This window comes from Delphinapterus leucas, chromosome 15 (assembly GCF_059928025.1).
Source record: "Delphinapterus leucas isolate spDelLeu-1000000601 "Yukka" chromosome 15, BTC_Dleu_Yukka2, whole genome shotgun sequence".
Lineage (NCBI taxonomy): Eukaryota > Metazoa > Chordata > Mammalia > Artiodactyla > Monodontidae > Delphinapterus > Delphinapterus leucas.
The window spans coordinates 44,730,581-44,752,942 of NC_143143.1; the positions used below are offsets into that span (position 1 = coordinate 44,730,581).

At 45.5% G+C, this 22,362-nt stretch overlaps 1 protein-coding gene and 1 pseudogene across 7 annotated transcripts in view; both read left to right on the top strand.

Moving 5' to 3' along the window:
• Positions 1 to 22,362, top strand: part of LOC111185022 (kinesin-like protein KIF16B) — a 300,702-nt gene that overhangs the window by 194,900 nt on the left and 83,440 nt on the right. For all 7 annotated transcript variants that reach the window (XR_016387865.1, XR_016387866.1, XM_089896550.1 and 4 more), the window contains 4 exons: positions 2,015 to 2,167; positions 4,069 to 4,165; positions 4,895 to 4,945; positions 20,015 to 20,137. Coding sequence is in view for 5 of the 7 variants with exons in the window: in XM_089896550.1 (XP_089752676.1) it covers positions 2,015 to 2,167; positions 4,069 to 4,165; positions 4,895 to 4,945; positions 20,015 to 20,137 (424 nt within the window). In the remaining 2 variants the exon portion in view is untranslated. The remainder of the gene's footprint in view (positions 1 to 2,014; positions 2,168 to 4,068; positions 4,166 to 4,894; positions 4,946 to 20,014; positions 20,138 to 22,362) is intronic.
• LOC149747448 (uncharacterized) lies at positions 5,320 to 20,007 on the top strand (annotated as a pseudogene).

Genomic DNA, 22,362 nt, shown 5'->3' on the forward strand with positions numbered 1-22,362 from the left:
GCTTGGAGCCTGATGTCCTGGCTTTTGTCAACCGGCTTCGCTCCCTGGCCATTTAGTGTTAATACTCGATTATAGTGGATACACTGTAATGATTTCCCGATGTCAGCTTTTCTCCAGAAGCCACGCAAAGGAGGCTTTTAGCTTCCTGTGTTTTGATGGAGTAGACTTTGCAAAGCCCTAATTCAGGCCAGCAAATTTTGAGTGCTTTGCTCTGGCTTTGATGGTCCTGCAGCTTTCTGGGGGTACTGGTGTTGTGTCTTATTATCTCTGGGTTCTCATGGCTGAGCCAGGGGCCCGCTGTGTACCCTGAGCTGACCTCTTGTGAATTTCCAAAGTGCCAAATATCAAATTCACGTGGAGCCAGATTGGACCCAACGGTGCACTTGGCTTTCCCTGTCAGCTTGCTTTGTGAGCGAGATTTAATCATTTTCTTTCTTCTTTCTCCTTGATGGTTGATGGGACAAGTGTCAGGCAGTTAGAAAGTGGTAGAGTTGCATCTCGAATCCAGCTTGTGCCCACTTTGTCCTCCTGTCTGCTGACGACAGAGCCACTGCTGGGCAGACCAGTTCTTCTCGTGTGCTGCGATCCTTTCCATGCAAGGCCCTGCTGTCCCTCGCCATGTATAGAAATCCTGCTCAGCCTTCAGGGTCCCACTGGCGCCTCTTTGCTGTGTGGAGTCCTTTCCATTGCCCAGCCCTGAAGGATGTCTTTGAACAACTCCGTAGGCATCATCTTAATTACAAACATTGGCCACCACCTACTTGCATTGGCTCATTTTCCTTACCATCTTTGAGATTCTGTGTTAACCTTGTTCCCTGGTTCTTTGCCCACCACCTGGCCCCTGACATCACTTCTCTGTGCTCAGTCCTTCCTCATTCAAGAATACTGTGTGCTCTGCAGTCTGGTGCTCAGTAATCGGTAGACAGATGAAAGGCTGAGTTCAGCTGGGCATTGTCTCCCGCGGACCCAGGAGCTCCTACCCTGGTGATCCCATAATCACATTTCCGAGATCCAAGACCTTGGCTTTCACGTTCGAGATAGAGCAGTCAAATCACTGCTGGCGACACCAGAGAGCTGGCAGTGTTGTGGCGTGTCAGCACCTGAAACCAGACTCTCTGAATTTTGGACCTGAAGGAATTTGGAGAGACTAGTTGACTCTCTCATTTGATACATGAAGAAATTGAGACCCAGCTGTCATTAACAGTGAGTGGGCTGCAGCCCCTAGATGGTTCTGTGGGCCAAATTTACTGGCAAGTTTGGCCCTCTAGCCTGATGGCCCTGGATTCAGTCGTGCGTGGGCCAGTGGGAGACCAGCCATACACACAGTCGACCTTACATTAGACGTATCATCTGTCGTTGGAAAGAAATGTTTGGTTCCACAGCTCATGGTTTATGTTATTTCTCTAGATGCTCAGCCTGCTTTCCTAGGTCTCTCTCGCCTGTTTCTGTTTTCCACACCCACTGCCTTAGCCAAAGCGGATTCCTGGTTTTTGTGGCTTAGTCCCTTTGTTTCTGCACCTGGAAAACCACCCACTGTCATTTCCAAATGCCAAATTCCCACTGGCCCGTGAAGACTCAACTTAGAACTGCCTTGACCATGAAGGTTCTCCTAGATTGGCAGTTTTAAAGAATTCTTTAAAGCAGAGATCTCTTTTGTCAAATAGAAATACTTATTGGGATCTGATATGTAGGCTACAACCAACTGTTTTGTTGAAGCTGGGTTTGGGACTCAGAATCCTGCACATCTAGCTCTGAGGATTTGCTGAGCACAGTGGGAATATCTTTGCCCTTGATGGTAGAACTCTCTCCAACTTTTGGGTGCCTGTAGCACTTGTCCTGCTCCGCTCTTGTGGCCTATTATCACCTTATACCTTGTCTTATAGGTATGTGGTACCTTTTCTACTGGAAAGTAAAGCTCTTTGCACAGTTTTGGTCTGGATCTCCCATGGTTTCTAGGGAAGATTCTCAGGAGATACTGTTAATGAGTGAATTCACATAACTTCCATCTCTGTAGGTTAGAACATGAAATCCAGCAGTTGAAGCAGAAGATCTGTGAGGTCGATGGTGTTCAAAAAGGGCATCGTGGGACCTTGGAGGGAAAACCTGCTTCTTCCAGCTTGCCATCCAGTGCTGAAAAGTCTTACCTGGTCCCCCTGATGGATGCCAGGTACTGGACATTAAACTGATGGCATGCCTATTTCTGATGTGATTTAATGACTCACAGTACCTTATATTGGCCAGTTTGCATATGGAGGGCTCTATCAAAGGTGATAAGCAGTACTTGTCCCCACGACATGCTTTGTCCTGATCGGCTGCTCCCTGGCCCGTGGTGGGGTGAGATGTCATTTAAAGGGCCCAAGACCTGAGACCTGACCAGCCAAATCTAAGGAATACTGGTGCAAGTAGTTTGTGTGAGAAGGTAGAATTAAAAGGTTCAGGGAAACCAGTTCATCCAGAAAGAAGTGATACAAGGCTAGATTGAGAGGAACAAAGTAGAGTTAATTGAATTGTACCAAGAAGGACCTTGTGCTGACAAAGAATTTATAGAAGCCATAGATTACAAATAGATGAAGTCTGTCACAAAGACTGTACCAGTATATTCAGAATGATCACGAATAGCATAAATACAAATCTGATGTTACTGTAGGAAAATGATTTTCAACTTGGGTGGCATCATGAATTGCCCTGTGGCTCAGAGCCCTCAGATAAATCAACCTAATCATTCTTTGCCTGTAAGAAAATTGACTGTTTTTCTCAACTCCATCTACGTCATGGGGACATTTCAAATTGGACAGTCCTGAGCCCTGGCTAGTAGGAGTTAGGTATTCAGATATCAAAATGTACTCAGAATGGCATGAGCCTGTATGGTCCTTTAAATCTAGGTCTGCATCTTCTGTGGTGCTCATTTAAAATTTAAGGTCCAGGGAGATTTGTTTCTAAGTGGCCTTGGTTCAGATTCAGTTGCATATGATTTTCTTTACTGAAATACTGAAAGGTAAATCCTGCATTTTATTACCCTAGCTCCATTCTTTGGGGCTGTTTTACCTGTAGTATTAATCTCTTTACCCAGCATATCAGAAAGTCATTTAGTCATGGTCAGTAGTACAGAAATGTGTGTAGGATTTTGCATGGGCTTAGAAAGATGCAACCAGATTTTTTATTTTTTAGTGTGCTAAGATGTAAACATGCAAAACACTTCATTTAAAATAATCCGTCTAATTCATTGTCTGTAGAACTGGGGCAGGGAGCCTAGAACTGAGAAAGCCTTGCCTTTGGGCGGCCTGAGCCACTAGAAAGATTTTGATGGAACCCAAATTCTCTCTTTCCCTGGTTCCTCTGGGTGGATGGCTGTACTTCACACAGTTTCCCCTGTATCGTATTGGGTACCAGCTGTTTTCCCTGTATCGTATGGGGTACCAGGTATTCAGTTGACAGCTGTTTCTGGCTTCAGCCATCTTGACCCTCCACCAGGCATTTTGGAAGGTCTAGAGACCTTTAAAATGTGGTGTCTCATGGCCGGGTGCAGAGACAAGACAGAGCAGGAATAATGTGAGACATTGTTCCATCCAATAGTGAAGGTCTGTGGAGAGTGCATCTACTTTTTGTTTTTCCTTTTAATCCTCTGAAATGACTTTGTGTTTTGTGAGAAATAAGAATCATCGTTTTCTGTGTGAGGAAACGGAGGCTCGGTGAATGAAGTGTTGGGTAGTGATGCCTTCTGAGACCGCAGAGTCATCTGGAACCCGAGTCTGCGACTCTCCCCTGTCCTGCAGCAGAGGTTCCGCTCAGGACATAGGGAGGGATTTGGATGGGATCACTGAGTCTCCCTTCTGTTCCCAAGATTCGGTTATTCGTCCAGGCCTCTCTTGTTTGGGGAAAACCCAGATAGTAAACACATGGCATTAGATTTCTTCGAAAGTTGACAAATGGTCCAGATCCTGAGTTGTGATTACATTTGGCATTTAGAACGAGAAGGTTCCCAGCCGCAAAGGGCATGGTAACGAAAAGATCTCAGAATGCCCTGTGTGGTTACAAGCGGTCACGGACCCCCATCTCTTTTGCTTCCAGGATCAGTGCTTACATTGAAGAAGAAGTCCAGAGGCGCCTTCAGGATCTGCACCGTGTGGTTGGCGATGGCAGCGGTGCACCTGCCGAGACCGTGAAGGTGAGTGAAGGAGCAGGTGATCTGGTTATTCGTTTTCAAGATGACCTTTCAGTAAGGAGCAGGGGTGGGGTGGGGGGTGGGGGGGTCTTTTATGTACTGTTTCTCAGAAAATTGAGATGCAAAATGTTGTAGAAATATTAAATATTGCTCGGGTGGAGCTTAACAGCTTATAAATAGTATTAATTCAAGAATAACTTTATTTAAAAATTTTGAACTTCTGGGGGAAATTCTTAAGTGAATATAAAGTTTCCTGAAGTGCTTTATTTACCTTGTTTGATTTATAAAAATTCTACACGTAACACCTTTCTGTTTTCTCCAAAAATATAATCAATTTCCATAAGTATTTAAATTCACTCGATAAATTATCCCAAGTAGAAATATAATTTTGCCTTTGAGAAGATACATACTTGTGACAAGCTGATTTTTATCAAAATAAAGTCATTTCATTTCTACCCTGCAAATTAAGAAGTGTCCTGAGGAAATTTGCCTTTAAAATTGTTCTTCGAATTTTAAGATTAGGAATAAATGGTTCAGTTCCCTTACAGGCAGATGTATCGATAGAGTCCCGTTTACCTTGGGAATATAAATTCTCAAGAAGGGTTGTCATCGTGGAATGACAAGTATGTTTCCTTAGAATTTTGTTCTCATAAATATTGTAATCAAATCATTTTTTTCCCTCTTTATGAACATGCTATAATTTAATATAGAGGGCTTTTATTTTCTTTTCAGGATAATGAGAAACTTCACAATGGCACCATTCAACGTAAGCTAAAATATGAGGTAGGTAATGACTTTTCAGGTTGATAGGGTTGCCTTAAATTACAGCATGCTTGTGTGATTAAATTTTCTTAATGTTTAGTTGCGTAATTAGAATTTCAAGGTCCCAGTGAGATTAATGGCTAATAAGCAATGCAAGCTATTATATGACTTAAAATTAAATAGAATCCTGCTGGTTGCAAACTGCTTTATTTATTTATTGTTAGGTTTTTAGGTGTTGTTTTTTTCTTTTTGCAAACTACTTTGACTTTGTTTGAATGGCGTGTAGCTGTGGTAGAGGCCCTTTGCCCAGTTTTTCATTCGTAGCAGTATCCTTTCCCTTGGTCTGCATTTAAAAGATTGAATTATATAATCAGAATCAGTTAGGGGGTTTGGAAATGAAACTGGGTACTTCTCGAGGTTTTAGAAACCCTGCGTGTTTTATCGACCGCATTGGCAACGGTGCAGAGGAAATACTTTTGGTTGGGTAGCTTATTTCTCTGGTGGGTTGTCAAACCAAGGTTTGTTTGGGCATACGATTTGTAAGGCTTTATCTGTATTTTCCTCGGCTGAGGGACTTGTCCTTACATACACTCCTAAATTAAAAAGCAAAGAAGCAAAACTACAAGGTGGTGGAAATCTTACATCACTGAACAGAGAGAGCGGCGGAGGGGTGGGTGTCCCATGGGAGACTGGCCACCACCTTGCCCTCCATCCCAACCATCCAGGAATGACACTGTCTTCCTGTGGACGTCCGTTTCCTCAGCTGGTAACCTTGTGAAGAGAAGGACATTGCCTTTCATTTCTTTGTGTCCATGTGCCTGGTCTGTTGCAGGCTGGCAGTGAACCTTTCATGGTGCTGGTTTGTAGATATCATTATGACCATCTCAGCTGGGCAGTTATAATGAAGGATTCCAGTGAAACAAACCAAGAGGCCAGAGAAACATGCATGAAGTTGGAATACTTGTCAGTTTCTGATTTGCATTGTCTGCCCCGATTACTCTTACTTGCCCATTGGAAAATTGCATCAAAGGTCTTAGGGTCTATTTTAGAGTAAATAAAATACTAGACCAAAAAGTGGATACTGTGGATCAATCCCTACAATGTATTTTGATCAAAATAGCTGGCGACTTATAAGATATGAAATACGGAAATTGATGCTTTGTGTGTGAATCAGGTCCTCTATTCTGAAATCATGAATCAGTCAACACGAATGGCTTAGGCTTTCGATTGAGCCTCTGCATTAATCCACACAATGAAACCAATGCCCGCAAGAATCTTCATGTGGAAAAGAATCGCAAAAGGTGCCACAGCCCCATTTCACCTGTTTTTGACAGAAGAGCTGTCTTGCTCCATTGCTGTCCAAAGAAGTCACTGACGCCCCCGGCCGAGAGGAGAGGAGGAAGGTAGACCAGAACCACCACTGGATCCGGCCCGCGACCCAGAGCATCTCAGGTCCCTCTGCCCCCTCCTCAGCGCCAGGCGGAGGGGCCCGCCAGCGGGGGTCTCAGCCCTCGGAGCCCGAGCCGTCACACAGCAGCGATTGTAACAGGGGCGGCTCTCAACCAGAACACGTCGATCTAACTAAAATCTCTTTTCTTAGCGAAAGCAGCACGAGCGGTGAGGGACATTTTCAGGGCGAGTCAGAAAATTTCAGTGAACCGACGACCCCTGAAGGTGAACACAGCCCGGGGGTCATGTCCAGCTGGACTTGGCTGCAATGCGCATCCCAGGAAGTGTCCGTGGACAGCGGGAGTGAGCAGACCAGACAGAGCCAGCTCCTCTGCCTCGTTCTCTCTGAAAGTGTCTCAGGCCACAGCGTCCCCCCCGAGGGCTCCGGCCTCCGAGCTCTGCCAGGAGCAGGAAGCCAGGGAGGAGGTGGTGGCCAAGGCAGTGAGCTCTCTGGGGTCACCCGTGAGTGTCAAGCCAGAGGGAAGCAGCGGGTTGGGATCTTTTAACCAGTGGGTCTCAGACCTTTACAGAGACACCAGTAGCCATCTGCTGCGGGCGGGCACACGGGGAACCTGTGGGACCGTGGGGGCTCGCCTCCCGTGCAGCAGCATTCATCGCAAGGCTGCCGTTTCTGAAACTCTTACCCCTGGACACGCTCTTGGAGGCACCCGGGGTGTCACCAGAAGCTCATTCTTTTCCCGAAGAAGCTTAGGTTGGCAGCAGCAGGGAAGGGTCAGGGGCTGTCGGGCGGGCAGGGAGCCTGGTGCCCTACAGAGCCACAGCTGCCGACTTTCCAGGCTCCTCGCCGGGCTCCGTCTTCTGCCTGGAGGTGGAAGGTGTCAGAACGGGCTCTTTGCTTAAGCAGACACTCGCGCGATTCCCAGACCAAATGCTGAAGCTTCCAGAGTGCCCTTTGAAAGGCTTCCTTGAGCTGGTGGCCGGTTCCCTACCAAGACTTTGGGCGACACAAGTGAGACCCAGCGTGTGTACTGGCTCGCTGTCGCCAGCTGCGCGGAGCCTGCCCCCTGGCCCGCGTGTGAGCTGCTGCTCCGCTCAGCCCTGTGCACGCTGGTTCTGAATCCCCCAGCCTCCGTGGGACTGCTCCGCGCTCTGCCCCTCTCTGGGCTACAGGAGGTTCAGATCGGCTTTGGTGGGCAGAGCGTTTCACTCCTGGGCTCTGCAGAGAGTCTCCTGCTCACCGTGCTTACCTACAGCAGACACCTCTGTCAGTAGATGTGCTGGGACCTCCTGTGTGTCCTGACGTCCGAGGCCGATGCCGCCGCCTGCGCCAGCCATCCTTTGTTCCAGCAAGATCTGGTCCAGCTTTCCCTTGATTGGAAGGCGGAAATCCCTGATTTAGTTTTCATGAACGGAGTTCAGTTGTCATCCAGGTTCCAGAATACCCTGGTCGACCTGATTTATTTCCTTCACGGAAACCTGGACGTGGACGCCCCGTCTCTGGTGGAGGTTCAGCTCTTGCTGTACACGACGGTCAGAGTCGAGGGTGGCTCTGGCCCAGGCCACTGCTAGCCGCTGGTCCTTCTCAACACCCACGTCGCCCTGGTGAGGGAAGACCGCGTGTTCTATCCTCAGAGCGGCTCTCCGAGCTCGCCGCCTCCAGGGACACGGTTTGATGTGGTCAGGTGCCGAGCTTTAAGTGAATTCAGGTGTCTTGTTGTCCCAGAGATGAAAACAGCATCCACCATCGAACTCGTCTTCTTCCCGAAACTCACACCCATCAGATTCAGGAAGCAGTGCCGCCCAGCACCCTCAGGAAGCCCAGAATGTTCAGCTGTGCACCAGCACCTTGTGTCCGGAGGGTGGCCGCAATGTGGCCCCTGAGGTCTGGAAACCGACCCTCACCTCTCAGGATGAGGCTCTGTGGCTAATCGCACACTTGACAAGGCTCTAGGGAGGAGACCTGTGAAAATACTCCATGTATTTTTTGAGATCTTTCATAAAATAAACATGATGAAAGTCATCCAGGGCTATGTCTATCTTAGTGTAGGTAACTGATTTGAAACTGGAAAAATGCAGGCCTCTATAAATTGAAAATGTAAATATTTTAAATATCGCCACTGAACTAAAAATAGGTGGTAGTAGAGCACTGATGAAATGTCTTTATCACCACCTTGCTTCACTTTCTTGAACGTCAGCCTTGTAAATCGGGTCCTCATTATTTGTGAGGTGCTGGAAGCATTTCACATTGTGCTCATGTCGACCTGTGCTTATGTGCCTTGGAGTCTATTTCTGCTGGACACTGGCAGGCGGATTTGTGCTGCCTGAAAAGATGTCTGTCTGGTCTGGCAGTGACCCTCTCAACGTCCTCTGTTGGCCAAGGTTAGGACAGCTCTGCCGCAGAGCACGTTAGTGACACATCAGGCTTCCCTGGGGGACCTGGGGGATTACAGCGCCCTCCCCTCCCTGTAACATGTAGGATGTAGGCAGCGCCCCTGCCCTGTGGGGTCTTCTTCAGGGCATTGCCTTTTCCCTCCTCCCTTCAGACTCTGGACTGTTCCTTTCCAGCCTGTGACTTCAGCTCCTTCCTCGTTGGCTTAGCTTTGACTGCCCTTCCCCTGGGCCACATGCCCCCAGTGTGCCAGGCCTTCCTCTGAGCTTTGGTGGTCCTCTCCTAGAGAGACTCTTAGCCCCGGTGTAACTTCCCAGGCTGCCGTGCGCTATCTTATCAGATAGAGACCACGTCGATGGCATCCGGCGCTTCCCTGGATGGGAAGACTAGCTTCTCCTAGTCTCTCTAGGAGAGTCCCTTCCCTCCCGCCTGCCTCTCAGCTGCCTCACCCTCCTTCACCTCCGACCACGGGGGCCTGCTGGCCTCGCTTCTGAGAGCAACTCATGGCCGTGTCTGCCTCAGGTCGGGCTCCTCTCCCCACTGGTACCACCCGGGAGCCGGCTGCCCTCCTCCTGGAAAGAGGCTTGAAGCTGGGCTCTTCAGAAATCTCTCCCTTCTCTGGTTGACCCCTTCCTTTGCCCGCACTGCTGTTCACATGCCTGTGCAGAGTCGGGTTACACGTTTTGTACTGGTGTTTTACTACATCTGACCCTGGGTTGCTCCGCGCACCTTCTCCTGTTTCTCAGTTATGAATGTCCTACTAGCTTCCAGAGTCTCAGGAGGAAGGGGGCCACCTCCCCCTGGCCCTGTCCTTCACTTCAGCCAGGGTCACGGCAGCTGCGCTGCAGTGCGTCCGTGCTTAGCGACTCGGCCGTTCCGCTAAGGCCTTCGTTTTAGCCTTGCCTGCAGGGGCCACTTTGTGTTCTGGTCAGATATTTACATAATGTGCAATATAATGTTGTAGCCCCCCTTCACTTCTGTTCCTCGTCCGTGATAGGGCCAGTGCCAGGGCTGACCCTTCCAGGGACTGACCATCTCCCTTTGGTCAGGAAATGCAGGTCTTCCCTCTGTTCCCCATCAGCGCCGACAACAAGCTACTGAACTTGCTCCAAGTTTCTAGCATTGGTTTTCCTCTCCCCAGGTTCTGGGGAAGTGAGCAGGGAGAGGCAGGACCCGGGAGAGTGCATCAGGGTCCACACTGCTGGCCGCAGCCTGGTTTGCGGTGGCCAAGCGGAGCTTTTTGTCTTTTTGAGGCGGTAGAATTCAAATGTTTTTACCTTTTCATGTGGAGCCTGTTTTTACCTCTTCAGCAACACCCTCCACCCCCGATACACACAGACACACACACACATGCACTCTATTGCCTTACACATGGAGGCTTTTGAGTCTGTGGTAAGGACATTATTACAATTAGTTAGCTTGTCGCATGCTTGGCTGGTGGATCTTCTACCACAGAAAAAATTTCCAAAATGAACCACAATAGTCTTCTAATATCTTATCAATAATATTTCCCCTAATTTAAATTGAGTATTTTCTCGTGTGTTCTTCATAAGAAGAACGGAATGAATGATCATGAAGAGTGGAGAGAGTGGAGTTTAAGATGTCAGCAGAGGGATGCCTTGGTTGGAAAGGAAACAGTACATAAGCAGTCCAAAATTTTAACAGAGTGGTACGTATTAGACAGACCTGCTCGTCCTCATAGGTAAAGAAGCAGAATCCTACTGTGTTATCGATGATGTTCTTTAATATTGTCCGTAGATGGAGCACGCAGCGAAAGTGGGCATTGCATACAGATATTATCGGTTATGACTTGTTCAGTCTGCTTTATGGTCCAAGTGGCCCGAGATGAGGGCTGCATTCTGCTCTCACTACAAAACAGAAGCAGCCGCCTCTGGGCAGTTCAGATTTCACGTGTCACTTCTTTTCACCTAAGCATACTTTTTACCTTGAGATCAAATACGGTCCTGATACGAGAATTTGATTTGCCATCATGAAGTGAGTATTAAGGTGGTCGTGATGCCTGGAGAAGCCAGTGGAGTGGTGTGCGTGCCCTTGTCCTCCGTGGCTTCAGTCCTAGGGCCTCTCTGGCTCACGGGCTCATTTTCGGGTTCTGAGCTGGGACACTGCTGCGGCGGAGCAGGCGTGGCAGCCTCAGCGTCCAGCCTGAAGTACCGTCTTCTCAGTTGTAACGAGTTCCTGTATCAGAAAGAAACAGGTTCATACACACTTTATTATGTGGCATCTTGCACTGTCGTAGTATAGGCGTAAGCATTCACATGGCGGAGCTTGTTAAGGCGTTCTAGACAATACCTCTTTGAGGCCTTTTGAAACAGTGATTTCATCTGAATTTGATTAAAATCCATTTTGCTCACAGCTGCCTGTTGTGCAGACTTGTGGTTGGCAGGGTGAATTTATTTCGTCTTTGTTGAAAAACATTTCAAAACAGTTTGTCTCCCTGTTCTCATTACTTAAAAAAATGTGTGTGCATCCTTTGGAGAGAATGCTTATGCCTTCCAGTGGTAGTAATTACAGTAATTTTTATTTACATTCTTTAGATGAGTGATGAATTACAGTTTTGAATGATAAATAGATTAGAGCACTTTTATTAATGCTTCTCAGATGGTCTTGTTGGACAGACCAGTTTCTAATGAGGTCGTCTTGTTAATTTAGTTACACAGCTTCCACTATTCACTTTAATTGATACTGCTTCCTTCCTTAACGTATCTTTTGTGATAGATGTCATATCAGTCAGCTGTTGCCACATAGCAAGCAACCCTCAAAATTTTAGTGACATACCAAAAAAAAGCTTTTATTTCTCACTAATGGTTTGCAAGTAAATCGAGGCAGCTCTGCTTTAGGCTAAGGTCATCTGCAGGTCAGCTAGTTTGGTCTGCACCACCTGCCTCATTTTGGATCTATGTGGAAGGGGCAGTGGCCGTATCATGTCGATGACAGAAGCACGAAAAGGCAACCGTGCGTCATGTCTGCTAACATCCCCTTGGCCAACGCAAGTGACACATGCAAGTCCAAAGTCAAGGGGCAAAAGGCAGCGCACACTCCGTTCACCACGAAGCCATGGCAAGAACATCTGCTGCTCCTCCTACGGCTACAAGGGAGAGAGAATTGGGACCACACCCAGATGTATTGGGTCAGGGTTCCCAAGGTTCTAGTGAAGATAAATTCAGATAAAACCTGTAGGACCTCTCCCTTATGGAAGTAGAGTCCTAGTTACTAGTTGAACTTATTTTCCAGTTCAGTCTTTGCTCGACACCTCCACAGGCTGCTCATCACCTGCCTCTGAAGCAGTTTATCCATTGGGATCTGCTCTCGTTGTTAGACCGTCGTTTCCATAATCTTCCTTAATGTGACCTCCATCTGCAGTCCGTCCATCTGTGGCGCCCTCAGTCACAGAGTAGAACAAGTCTGTTTCACAACTGTGTTATATCACAGCCCTTCCAAGAACACAGTGAGCTCTCTCTCACCTCCTCGGGGTTTTCTTCTTTTTTTTTTTTTTTTGCGGTACGCGGGCCTCTCACTGTTGTGGCCTCTCCTGTCGCGGAGCACAGGCTCCAGACGCGCAGGCTCAGCAGCCATGGCTCACGGGCCCAGCCGCCCCGCGGCATGTGGGATCTTCCCAGACCGGGGCACGAACCTGCGTCCCCTGCATCGGCAGGCGGACTCTCAACCACTGCGCCACCAGGGAAGCCCCAACGGGGTTTTCTTCTTTACCTCCAACACTCTTCGGTCCCCCTGCGGGTTCTTACAAAACACAGATTCCAAACCACCACCGTCCAATCTCTTTTTAAGGATGCATCCTTGTAATTTTTAAAAAAACCTCCTTTATAAGGAATGGAACGGAATACAGTTGGTGAGAAGGAAAGAGATTCTATTATAAATCACTACTCACGTTTTCTTCTTCTGCCATCTTGTTAAAACCTTCTGTTGCTGAAGATGCAGTGGACTACAGCTGTAACAGCCCTGACCACCCTTTGTATTGTGGTTTACAGTGTGCAGAGTTCTTTCCTACGTATTGTTTCTTTGGAGCCCCACAGTGATCCTCCCAGGATGGGCGAATTGTTGTCGATTTCCATTTTGTATCTGAAAGGATCACTGATTGGGAATTGGAACTCAAACCCAGACCTTACTCCAGAATGTATGTTCTTTCCACAATGCCAGAGTCACCTTCTGGTCATGGTTATTCTTGACATTGCCTGAATACATTTTTTTGTTGTTGATTTGTTTTTTTTCGTAGGAATGAATAATTGATTGGAAGAACTATTGATTTTTTTCTGACTTGTAACTTTTTTTCTTGGAATTTGTAGACATTAAATATTATTTCTCTTTTTATGAGTTTTGTTTTTCAAGAATCGCCTTACAAGTTTCTTTGCAATTCCATCGTGTCTTCGTACGCCTTATGTCTCCTCTTTGCTCTCTACATTTTAGCTCTTACAGAAGAAAAGCCTGGGTATGATCATTGTGGCGGTACAGTACAGATAACCGTGTGTGCTCGAAGTTGCTCCTTTAGTTGGAAGATTAAACAGTATGCTCTACAGAAACCTGATAAAGAGAATCTCCCCCAGTCCCCTACCCCCACTTCAGTTTTGCCTGGACCTGAGAAATCAGCACAGTTTGAACCAAAACTAGGGCTCAGCAGAAATCAGTGAGTGATGGTGAGTGGTATTTTTCTTGGGTCATTAAAGACATTGTAGAACCAGGAGGGAGATCAGCTAGTTTTCCCTCCTCAGGTCCTCAACTGCCTAGACTCATGTTTGGCAACGAGAGCCACATGACAGCTACTGCCACATTCGTACTAGACCTGTTATTTAGTCTTTTTGTAAATCATCCATCTAACGATGGGTTATCCAGAGACAATGACCATTAAAGTTCTTTTTGGTCTAGAGAAAGATGGGAACATTTTTAATAGCTTCAGGCTGAAACATTCATCAGATCATTCAGTATTTCCAAACCTTGAAACAGTGTTGATCAATCAACTCAAATCTACATGGATGAAATAATCTACTTTCAGTGAGAATCACAGATTCGAATTTACTGGAAGGCCAGTAAACTCAGGATATTCCACAAGCATTTATATCCAACACAGTTTGTCATTTTCTGGGTAATTTATCCTTGATAACATATAGATACAGATACATATCAAAAGGAAAGAAATACTCCTTTATTTGAAAATCCATATTTCTGTTTCCTGACGTGCGTCTTTTAAACTCACTTTAAAATGAGATGCAGTTCATGGTGGTTCTACATGTCGGGCTGTTGTTAAGTCCTGACCCTGACCTGGAGCAGGTAGGTGTGCCATGTGTCTTAGCAAATCCAGGTCAGTTGTAGGTACTAAGCCTTCAAAGTTGGTGTGGGACTAGCCCCGGTCCCTTCACAGCACAGGCAGGCTTTGCCTTCTGGAGAGGATTGCAAGCATGCCTTGGCTTTTTGCCACATTTGTAATGTACATCTGTTCACACAGGTTACCTTTATGCCCCATTTCCTGTGACATGGCTCATATTTGAGAAGGTGATGGGTCCTCACCATCTCTGCCCCAGACCCCCATTTTCAAACTGCTGGGTCATAGTAGGTGCTTGATGCAAATAGCTCTAATTAGAACTATTACTGTGGCATGTGTGGTTGAAAAAAGAGGGATTAGAAATATGTGCTATGCTGGGAACAGAGAAAGGGGAATTACTAGTTTTTGCTAAATCTGATAAAAACCCAGGTTTGCCTGTATTTTAGAAGCAAAGCTTGGATATTTGGCTAAGAGATCAGACGGCCGTCCTGAGCCCTGACCTTGTCATGGTTAAAGCATATACTGCATTCAGCCATCTGGTATGTAATTAGAGCATTTAGGGGAGAATGTTGATGACTCCCTTTGGAATCGGTTCACTTTGTGCCCTCTGCAGTGCCGACCGTGATCCTAGTGGATGTTAATGCTGCTTCCTATTAATTTTCTTAATTTGCTCCTTTTGAAGGAGACAGCCTGAGTAGGAAGAGAAGATTCTAATCTGAATATTCAAAACGTAGCCTGTGTTCTGTCTGCTTGTTTAGGCTGAGGACTGGACTATAATATTTCCACACCACTGGAAAAATAGTGAATTTGTTGACACAGGACATTGTTTTGTTAAAAGCTATCAGAAAAATATTTCTCTGTATCTTATTTTAAAAGATTTTTTTTTTTTTAAAGAGGACCATTTTTAAAGTCTTTATTGACTCTGTTACAGTATTGCTTCTGTTTTATGTTTCTGTTTTTCTGGCCGCGAGGCATGTGGGATCTTATCTCTGCAACCAGGGATCGAGCCCACACACCCTGCACTGGAAGGCGAACTCTTAACCACTGGACCTCCAGGGAAGCCCCTAAAAGATATTTCTTATGTACAGGAATGTAATCCAAGTTACTAATTATGTACTTTTCCTTGACTTTTTATTTCTAAATAGAGCCACTCTGTGGTGCATTTGAAATTCCTTGACCTGTCCTACATATTTATCCAGATCTCCTGCGCGACGTGCTTCCAGACATACAGCCTTTCATGTTTCTTTACCTCCTAGCATGATGTGTCACCAGCTTCCCCTTCCAAGTTTAAGAATCTTTTTTGCTACATGTAGAGAAACTGTGACTGATTCCAAAATAAATAATTCCATGGAAATTTAAAAACTCTCATAAATAATGGGATATATGATACAGCACACATTTGCTTGTCCACTGTAAATCTCAAGATATTCAAAATATAGCTCCTTTCAAATAAAAAGTAAATTTAGGAGACATTTATGTGAGTTTTCCTTCCTGCCCAACGTAAACATAGTTTAGGAGAACGTCAGGAACCTTTCACAGTATATCCTGAGAATTCGACATTTCTCATCAAATTGACTTCAGAACATAGTGTCTAAAAATCACGTTGCAGCAGTGATTTGGTGGAAGCACATGCTCTGAATTTTTCTCTATACTCTTCCTCAAATGTCTTCAGGTCCCTGGCTTATTCTTCAGTTATTCATTTCTGCAGGTGTTCATTTCTCTACACCTGTTAATATTTAGTTAACTGTGAAATCAGTGAGATTGAAGTAAACTGTGGTCCCAGATGTTAGTGGGAACTCTGACAATATTTCTAATCCCCAATGTGCAAAATAATGAAGAGAAATATCCCCTTCTCAGCAATGGGTTCAGTTATTCTTCCCTGTCTGGTCCTGAATGGAGCAGTGGCTCTTGTGTACCACCCAGAACCGTTTCTTGAGGTACACGTGCATGTGCTGGGATGTAAAGGGCCGTCCTGGATTTAGGCGAGCTACATAATAAGATCCAGTTTCTCCTAGGTAACTGGGCTCTACGTAATTCATATACCCAGTTAAGTTATCAAAGGCAGTGATTTTTTTCTGTAAGGGATTTATAAGCCTATGCATCAAACAACTTTCTTTTCATTAGCAATTGATTTCACAATTATGCATTCTTAGAGAACTTTCTAGTCTTAAAATGCCCGTGTAATAACCAGACCATCAGTTACAGTCTTAACCCCCTTTGAAAGTTGACATATGAAAAAAGAAGGTTAAGGTAGCGTTTGCTAACGTTAGCATATAATCCATCTAGAGTAGAAAAACCTTGTCTTTGTTTAAAACTTAATGCAGTTGAGAAAAACTAAAGGTCTTAGAAGTTACAGATACTTTGTCAAAGTTACTTTGTATTCCCAGGACCTGGCCCTGTGTATGGTCCATAGCTGGCGCTCAGTAAAAGACATCGATGTTTGATTGTATATCCTAAGGGCGCCTATAGGGAAAGGTGTTTAGAAAGTTAAGTCTCTGCTGCTTGGTTAACAGTGTACCTGGGCGGTTTTGACTGTAGTTCTTCCTCAGGGAAGTTCACAGTATTTGGATAGCAATATCTGTATATATGTTTTCACTCAGTGACCCCCAGCATAACTTTCTCATCCTGTAATTATCAGTTCACTTGTCCCACAGGGCGGGACACGGCCTTGGTCACAGTTGGGTCCCTGCCACATAGAGGAGATTTGGGAAACATCGTGCCCATTTCCACTGACGACAAAATGGAGGTTCAGAGAGGGTGGGTGACTCTCCGTCAGAGACCAGCTCCGAAAGCTCGGATTGAATTCTGAGTCTCCTCCAGGTGACGGCCATGTGGAATCCAAGTCCCTCTTCTGCAATTGCTTCAGGGAAGCAGACAGTGGTGGAGAATCCACCAAGTGTGTTAAACGTGTTGGTATTGTCCTCTGCACCTTGTTGAGAACCGATAAACACATGTGGTAACACACTGTTCCTAATCGATTGGAGGGGAACAGTTTTTTCCCTCCCTCTCTCCCCATCCCCCCTCCTCTCTGTGCCAAACATCGGCCCAGGTATTTCTTTACTTTCCTCAGTGAACTAAAGGTTTATAGCGAGGGCACCCTTTCTTCTGCCAGAATGAGCCTTCTCTTCCTCCTGGAAAACTCCTATTCATCCTTGTGTACCCGGCTGCAGAGCCCCTTCTCCACGAGGCTTTCCTGTCCCCTAGCTGGGGTTGCTGCCTCTCCATTTAGGAGCACCAGACCCCTAGGGCTTTGTTCTAGCCCAGCGGCACTAACAGCACTGCTCTGGTTTATCACGCTGTGTGTCGACCGAGCCTGAAGGGGAACAATTTAATTGCTCTTCTTCCTTCCTCCTTTTCCCCCTTCTTGCCCCCTAGCGGGGAGCCCGCAGCTGTGCAGAGAGAGCTCCTCACCCAGTCAGCTGCCGCAGGGCCTGTTGTTCTAACCGGTAGGGAGGATCCAGGAGTGGGTCTTCTAAACTAGTGTTAACCGGTTCTTGCTTAAAAGCCTGACAGCGGCAGCCCTTCTCCTGAGGTTGTTCTAAGCTCCTTTGCGCTTCCGGACACCACAGCTCTCCACTCCCAACTCCACACACACGCGCGCACACACACACACGCGCGCGCGTGCACGCGCTTGCACTGTAGCAGTGGAGTTCCCAGGTGATTGTGTCACATGTGGAAGAGAGGTTATGTTCCCACTTGAAAAATACAGTTACAAGCATGACATAGAAGGTTTCAGAGCTAAGACAGCAGAGCAAGGACTGCATGGCCAAACCATGGGCTTTGAGGTCAAAGACATTTCTTAACGTTAAATGTGTTTGTTGAAAATAAATAAAAGCACTAGATTATTTCTCTGCCTTTTCACCTTCAAATAGATAAACATATCCCATGTTTCAGGAGATGTCTACATTCATAGTAATTTGGAAATAATACTGTTAGTGGATTGAAAGGTCTTTGGCAATACACGTATCGAGAAACTCTCTTTTTAGGGATTTCCGTGATGGTTTTTGACACCAAGGACAGCTAAACAGGTGCACCACTGCAGTAAAAGGAATGGTTCTTGTTTGGGGTAACCAGCCACGCAGTGAAAAAGTAAGATGCTCTAAAAGGCTTTGGTAACTTCATATCGTGCCGATATGTTTACACTGTCAGCTCGATGAAAGCAGCTACCTGAGGCAAGTCACGTGCCTCCATGTCATCCAGAGACCTGAGCTTTCCCATGCGCAGCAAACCTGGACCATCCATGCTACCCCTGGCCGAGGATCCAAGGGTCCAGGACCCCTTTCTGCCTGAGGGAAAGGGAGCTTGTTGCCCCTGTTGTCTTTTTGGTCAAATCAGTGAGTTTAGTTGTATAACCATGGGTTTTCCATCTTCTTAAATTCTGTATATGTTGAGGTGTTTGTTAGCTCAGTTTATCTCAGGTGGATGGACTTACTTTAAAATTTCCTGAAAGGTACTGGGTGAGGTAAGTCAGGCAGAGAAAGGCAAATATGCTATCACTTATATGTGGAATCTAAAAAATAATACAGATGAATCTATATACAAGACAGAAACAGACTCATAGACAGAGAAAGCAAACTTACGGTTACCAAAGGGGAAAATGAGCGGGGGGATAAATTGGGAGTTTGGGATTATCAGATATATACCACTATATATAAAATAGATAAACAATAAGGATTTACTGCATACACAGGGAACTATATTCAATATCTTGTAATAACCTACAATGGAAAAGAGTATGAAAAAATATTTATAACTGAATCACTTTGCTCTACACCTGAAACTAACACAATACTGTAAATCAAATCTAATTAAACATAAAAGAGTGGATATATATGTATGTGTATAACTGATTCACTTTGCTCTCCACCTGAAACTGACACAACATTGTAAATCAATTATACCTCCATAAAAAATTTTAAAAAATAAATTGATAAATAAATGTCACGCTAGCAGTATAGTGGTGATGCATGTGGGCTCTCTCGGTTAGCCTGAGTTCGAATCCTGACTCTACCACTTACCTCTAAGTTACCTGAACTCTTAAAATTTACCTAGGCTCTGAGTCCTGGGACTCTTCATCTGATAAATTGGGTTCATAATGCTTCCTGCCTCCTGGGGAGGGTCATGAGGATTAAACAAAACAACGCACATAAACTGTTCAGCACAGTTCTGGGTAATAGTATGTATTCAATAAACGCTAACTATAATTATGATGCTAACTATAAATATGATTTTAATTATTTTATTACTGTTACTGCTTCAAAAACACATCTTCTTATGTTTCGTAAAGCCCTCCGTTAGTGTTAATGATAAGGATTGTTCAGAGATTTCCTTCCATTCACACTCAGGAGAATTCCTTTCTAATTTTTTTTAATGCCTATTCCTCAAGCCCCTCCGTCTTCCCACCATCCAGACCGTAGACATTTGTCAGACCCCAGTTGATTATTAATCAGATGGAGCCTAAAGGAAACACTGGGGATTCATTTTAATTGTGGTTTAAAGAGCTTTCCCCACTACACTGCCTTATAAAAATGCCTAGAAGTTAAAAATGAAGTGCATTTGAATAAAATCTCCAGCTTTAGAGCTTTACGTACAGCAGTCTGGTAGTCTGTGAAGAAAAAAGAAGTTGTTCAGTGATCAAGACTTTTCAGAAAAGAATCTGGTTTATACCAGACTTTTTTTTTTAGAGTCAGGATATGTAATCTGTCCTTTTTTTTACTTGTTCTTATAAATTGGAAGGAACATCAAAGCCAAACAACATTTGGAAGTGCTTTCGCCCTACCTTTTTAGAATGGTATCCCTAAAGAAATGGTCTTTTGTCATGAGAGAGACTTAGCGTCTCTCTTTCAAAGGAAACCATCATTTTTCTAAGTAAACTCTACTGGTCTGATGCTCTTTTCTTTGCTTGAAACGCATTTCCTCCGCCTGGCCGGGCGGGGTATTTGCAGTGCAGTGACCTTGGTCTCTCTCTTTGTTCTCCCATCTGATGTGCCTTTGATAGCGGATGGTGTCTCGCTCTTTGGGAGCAAATCCAGACAACCTGAAGGACCCCATCAAAATTAGTATTCCACGCTATGTTCTCTGCGGCCAAGGGAAGGATGAGCACTTCGAGTTTGAGGTCAAGGTAAGTGTCCCTTCTCTACTCTTCTGGGGGATGGAGGCTCGAGGCTCTGCAGTGCTGTCTTTTCTCTAAATGGAGCTAAAGCTACAGATGAACGTGTTGTTTTGTACGATACTGGTCATGCCCTTCTTTAAACCAGTATGTGAAAGTCTAGGCTGGAGCACATGGAGGGAAGTTATCCCTTAGAAGGTAGTGGTGGCTGGGGAGTCCGGCTGACATGGAAGTTACTGTCACCTACCAGCCCCACAGGTAAGGTCACCAGCCACCCCAAATTGCCCAGGATTTTCCTGCTTTCGGCACTGACAGTTCCACACCTCGGGAACCCGTTTGGTGCCAGGCAAACCAGGACAGTTGGTCACCCTAGCATGGGCTTAGGCTCAGTTTTTTAATCTATAAAAGTGGGAACAATAATATTTATGTCACAGGGATATTAAGTGCATATAAAGTGCTGACTCCAGTGTTTGGTAGGTAATAAAGGATACGTTATAGCTGTTGCCGTTATTTCTACTGCTATTTTCATTGTTTTTGTTTCTGTTGTTCGTAATTAGGAAGCTTTCCTAATCTGTTTACACATTATTTGATTTATACAGCTTTTCAGGAAGAGATGTGCCTGTTTCCTTACCTCATACTTCCCCAAATACTTCCCCTTCATCTTATTTCTAATTGACTTCCATTGACTCATAACACTTCATTAAATACTGCTGGCCGCCATCCCCTCCTTGAGGAATTGATGGTTAATCACACTTCTTCATTTTCGAGGGTAGGCGAGGGTGTTGTATGGTGTTCACTACGGTCCCCAGTATCTGTCTGCGGGGGGGGGCATTCCTAGAGGTGCTTTTGGTCAGATAAACGCCAGAAACTGGATGTTGAGTTCTTCAGACTCAGATTCTACTTTGCTGAGTGACCCAAAGTCTTTACCTTCTCTGAGCTTCAGTTCCCTCATTGGTAAGGTGAGGAAATTGGGCCTCACCAGTGGTTTCCAGATTTCTTTTTAGCTGAACAATTTGGTCAGGGAGTCTCGTAGGAGGAAGAACACTGTAGAAGCAGATAAGCGTGGAGCTGCTTGCTGTGGGGGGAGGGAGGGCGGAGGGATCCTAAGCCAGCCCCCCCCACCCCGCGCCCCCGCTGCTTCCCCACTTCCTGGCTGCACCTCAGAGGAGCCCCTGGGCTCGGGGGGATCCCTCCCCTTAGGCACAGGTGCTCCTTTTCAGTCTTCCTGGAGAAGCAATGCAAATAACTTTCCTGATCAATCAAGGTTTTAGATTCTTATTTCTGCCTACTGAGCCCCCCCCCGTTTTTTTTTTTTAACAAAACGTGCACATTAATTTATATCTTTGAGGTTTCTGTTGAGAAGACACGATTCCTGTGCGCTAGTGTTGGTGGTTGAATTTGGCCAGATTCTGCGATTTCTTATTAAAATGTTGCACCATGTCTGTGATCCAGTGCTTCTACTCCTCCTGACCTAATGCCTGATTCCTGCCCAGGTTCTTTCGTCAGCCATTTGAAACTGTGTGTGTGGAGAGTTCCATTTATACATATTGAGAGACAGTTTCCTAAGGCGTGTTTGTATTATTTCTGTATTTTTAAACTAGAGGATAAAGACTGGCTTTCACCAGTTCAGAATTTGAATTCTTCAAAACGTAGAACTCACAGCACTGGAGGACATGCAATGATTTTAGTTGGTGCATAGATTTATTTTATTTCCATAGATAAATGTATTAATAAAGTATGACTATTAAATCGATTTCATGCATAGAACTTAAGTCATGAATAAAGAAGATACTTAATTTTTTTTAACTGAGTTGATTTAAATAAAAGTTGCAAGCAAATTATAGACCTGGCCATACGCAGGTCTGGCTAAAATTGTGAAGGTGCAACCGTAAAGGCAAGTTAGGGAAACCACATATGGGAACTGTCTGGCACCTTTCAGAATCTAGGCTGGCCCTCTCTGAACTGATCGAAGCCCCGTCTGAGAGCATGTCATTGTCCTGCTTCCTCCTGGTCTCATCCCAGGTGTTGCCATCATTGGCACCAGGAATCGACTGTCAGCATTTGCCTGGAGAATTCCCGCTTCTCCGAGTAGGAAGGGCCGCCCTGTGCATTTACAGGGAGGAGGGCTGATGGTCTCACATTCCCGTGGCGGGTGGAGCACCCCGTCAACAGAAGCATCAGGGCCCAGTACTAGAAACAGAAGCCCTAGGAATATACTGTCCCGCCCTTAACAAAAT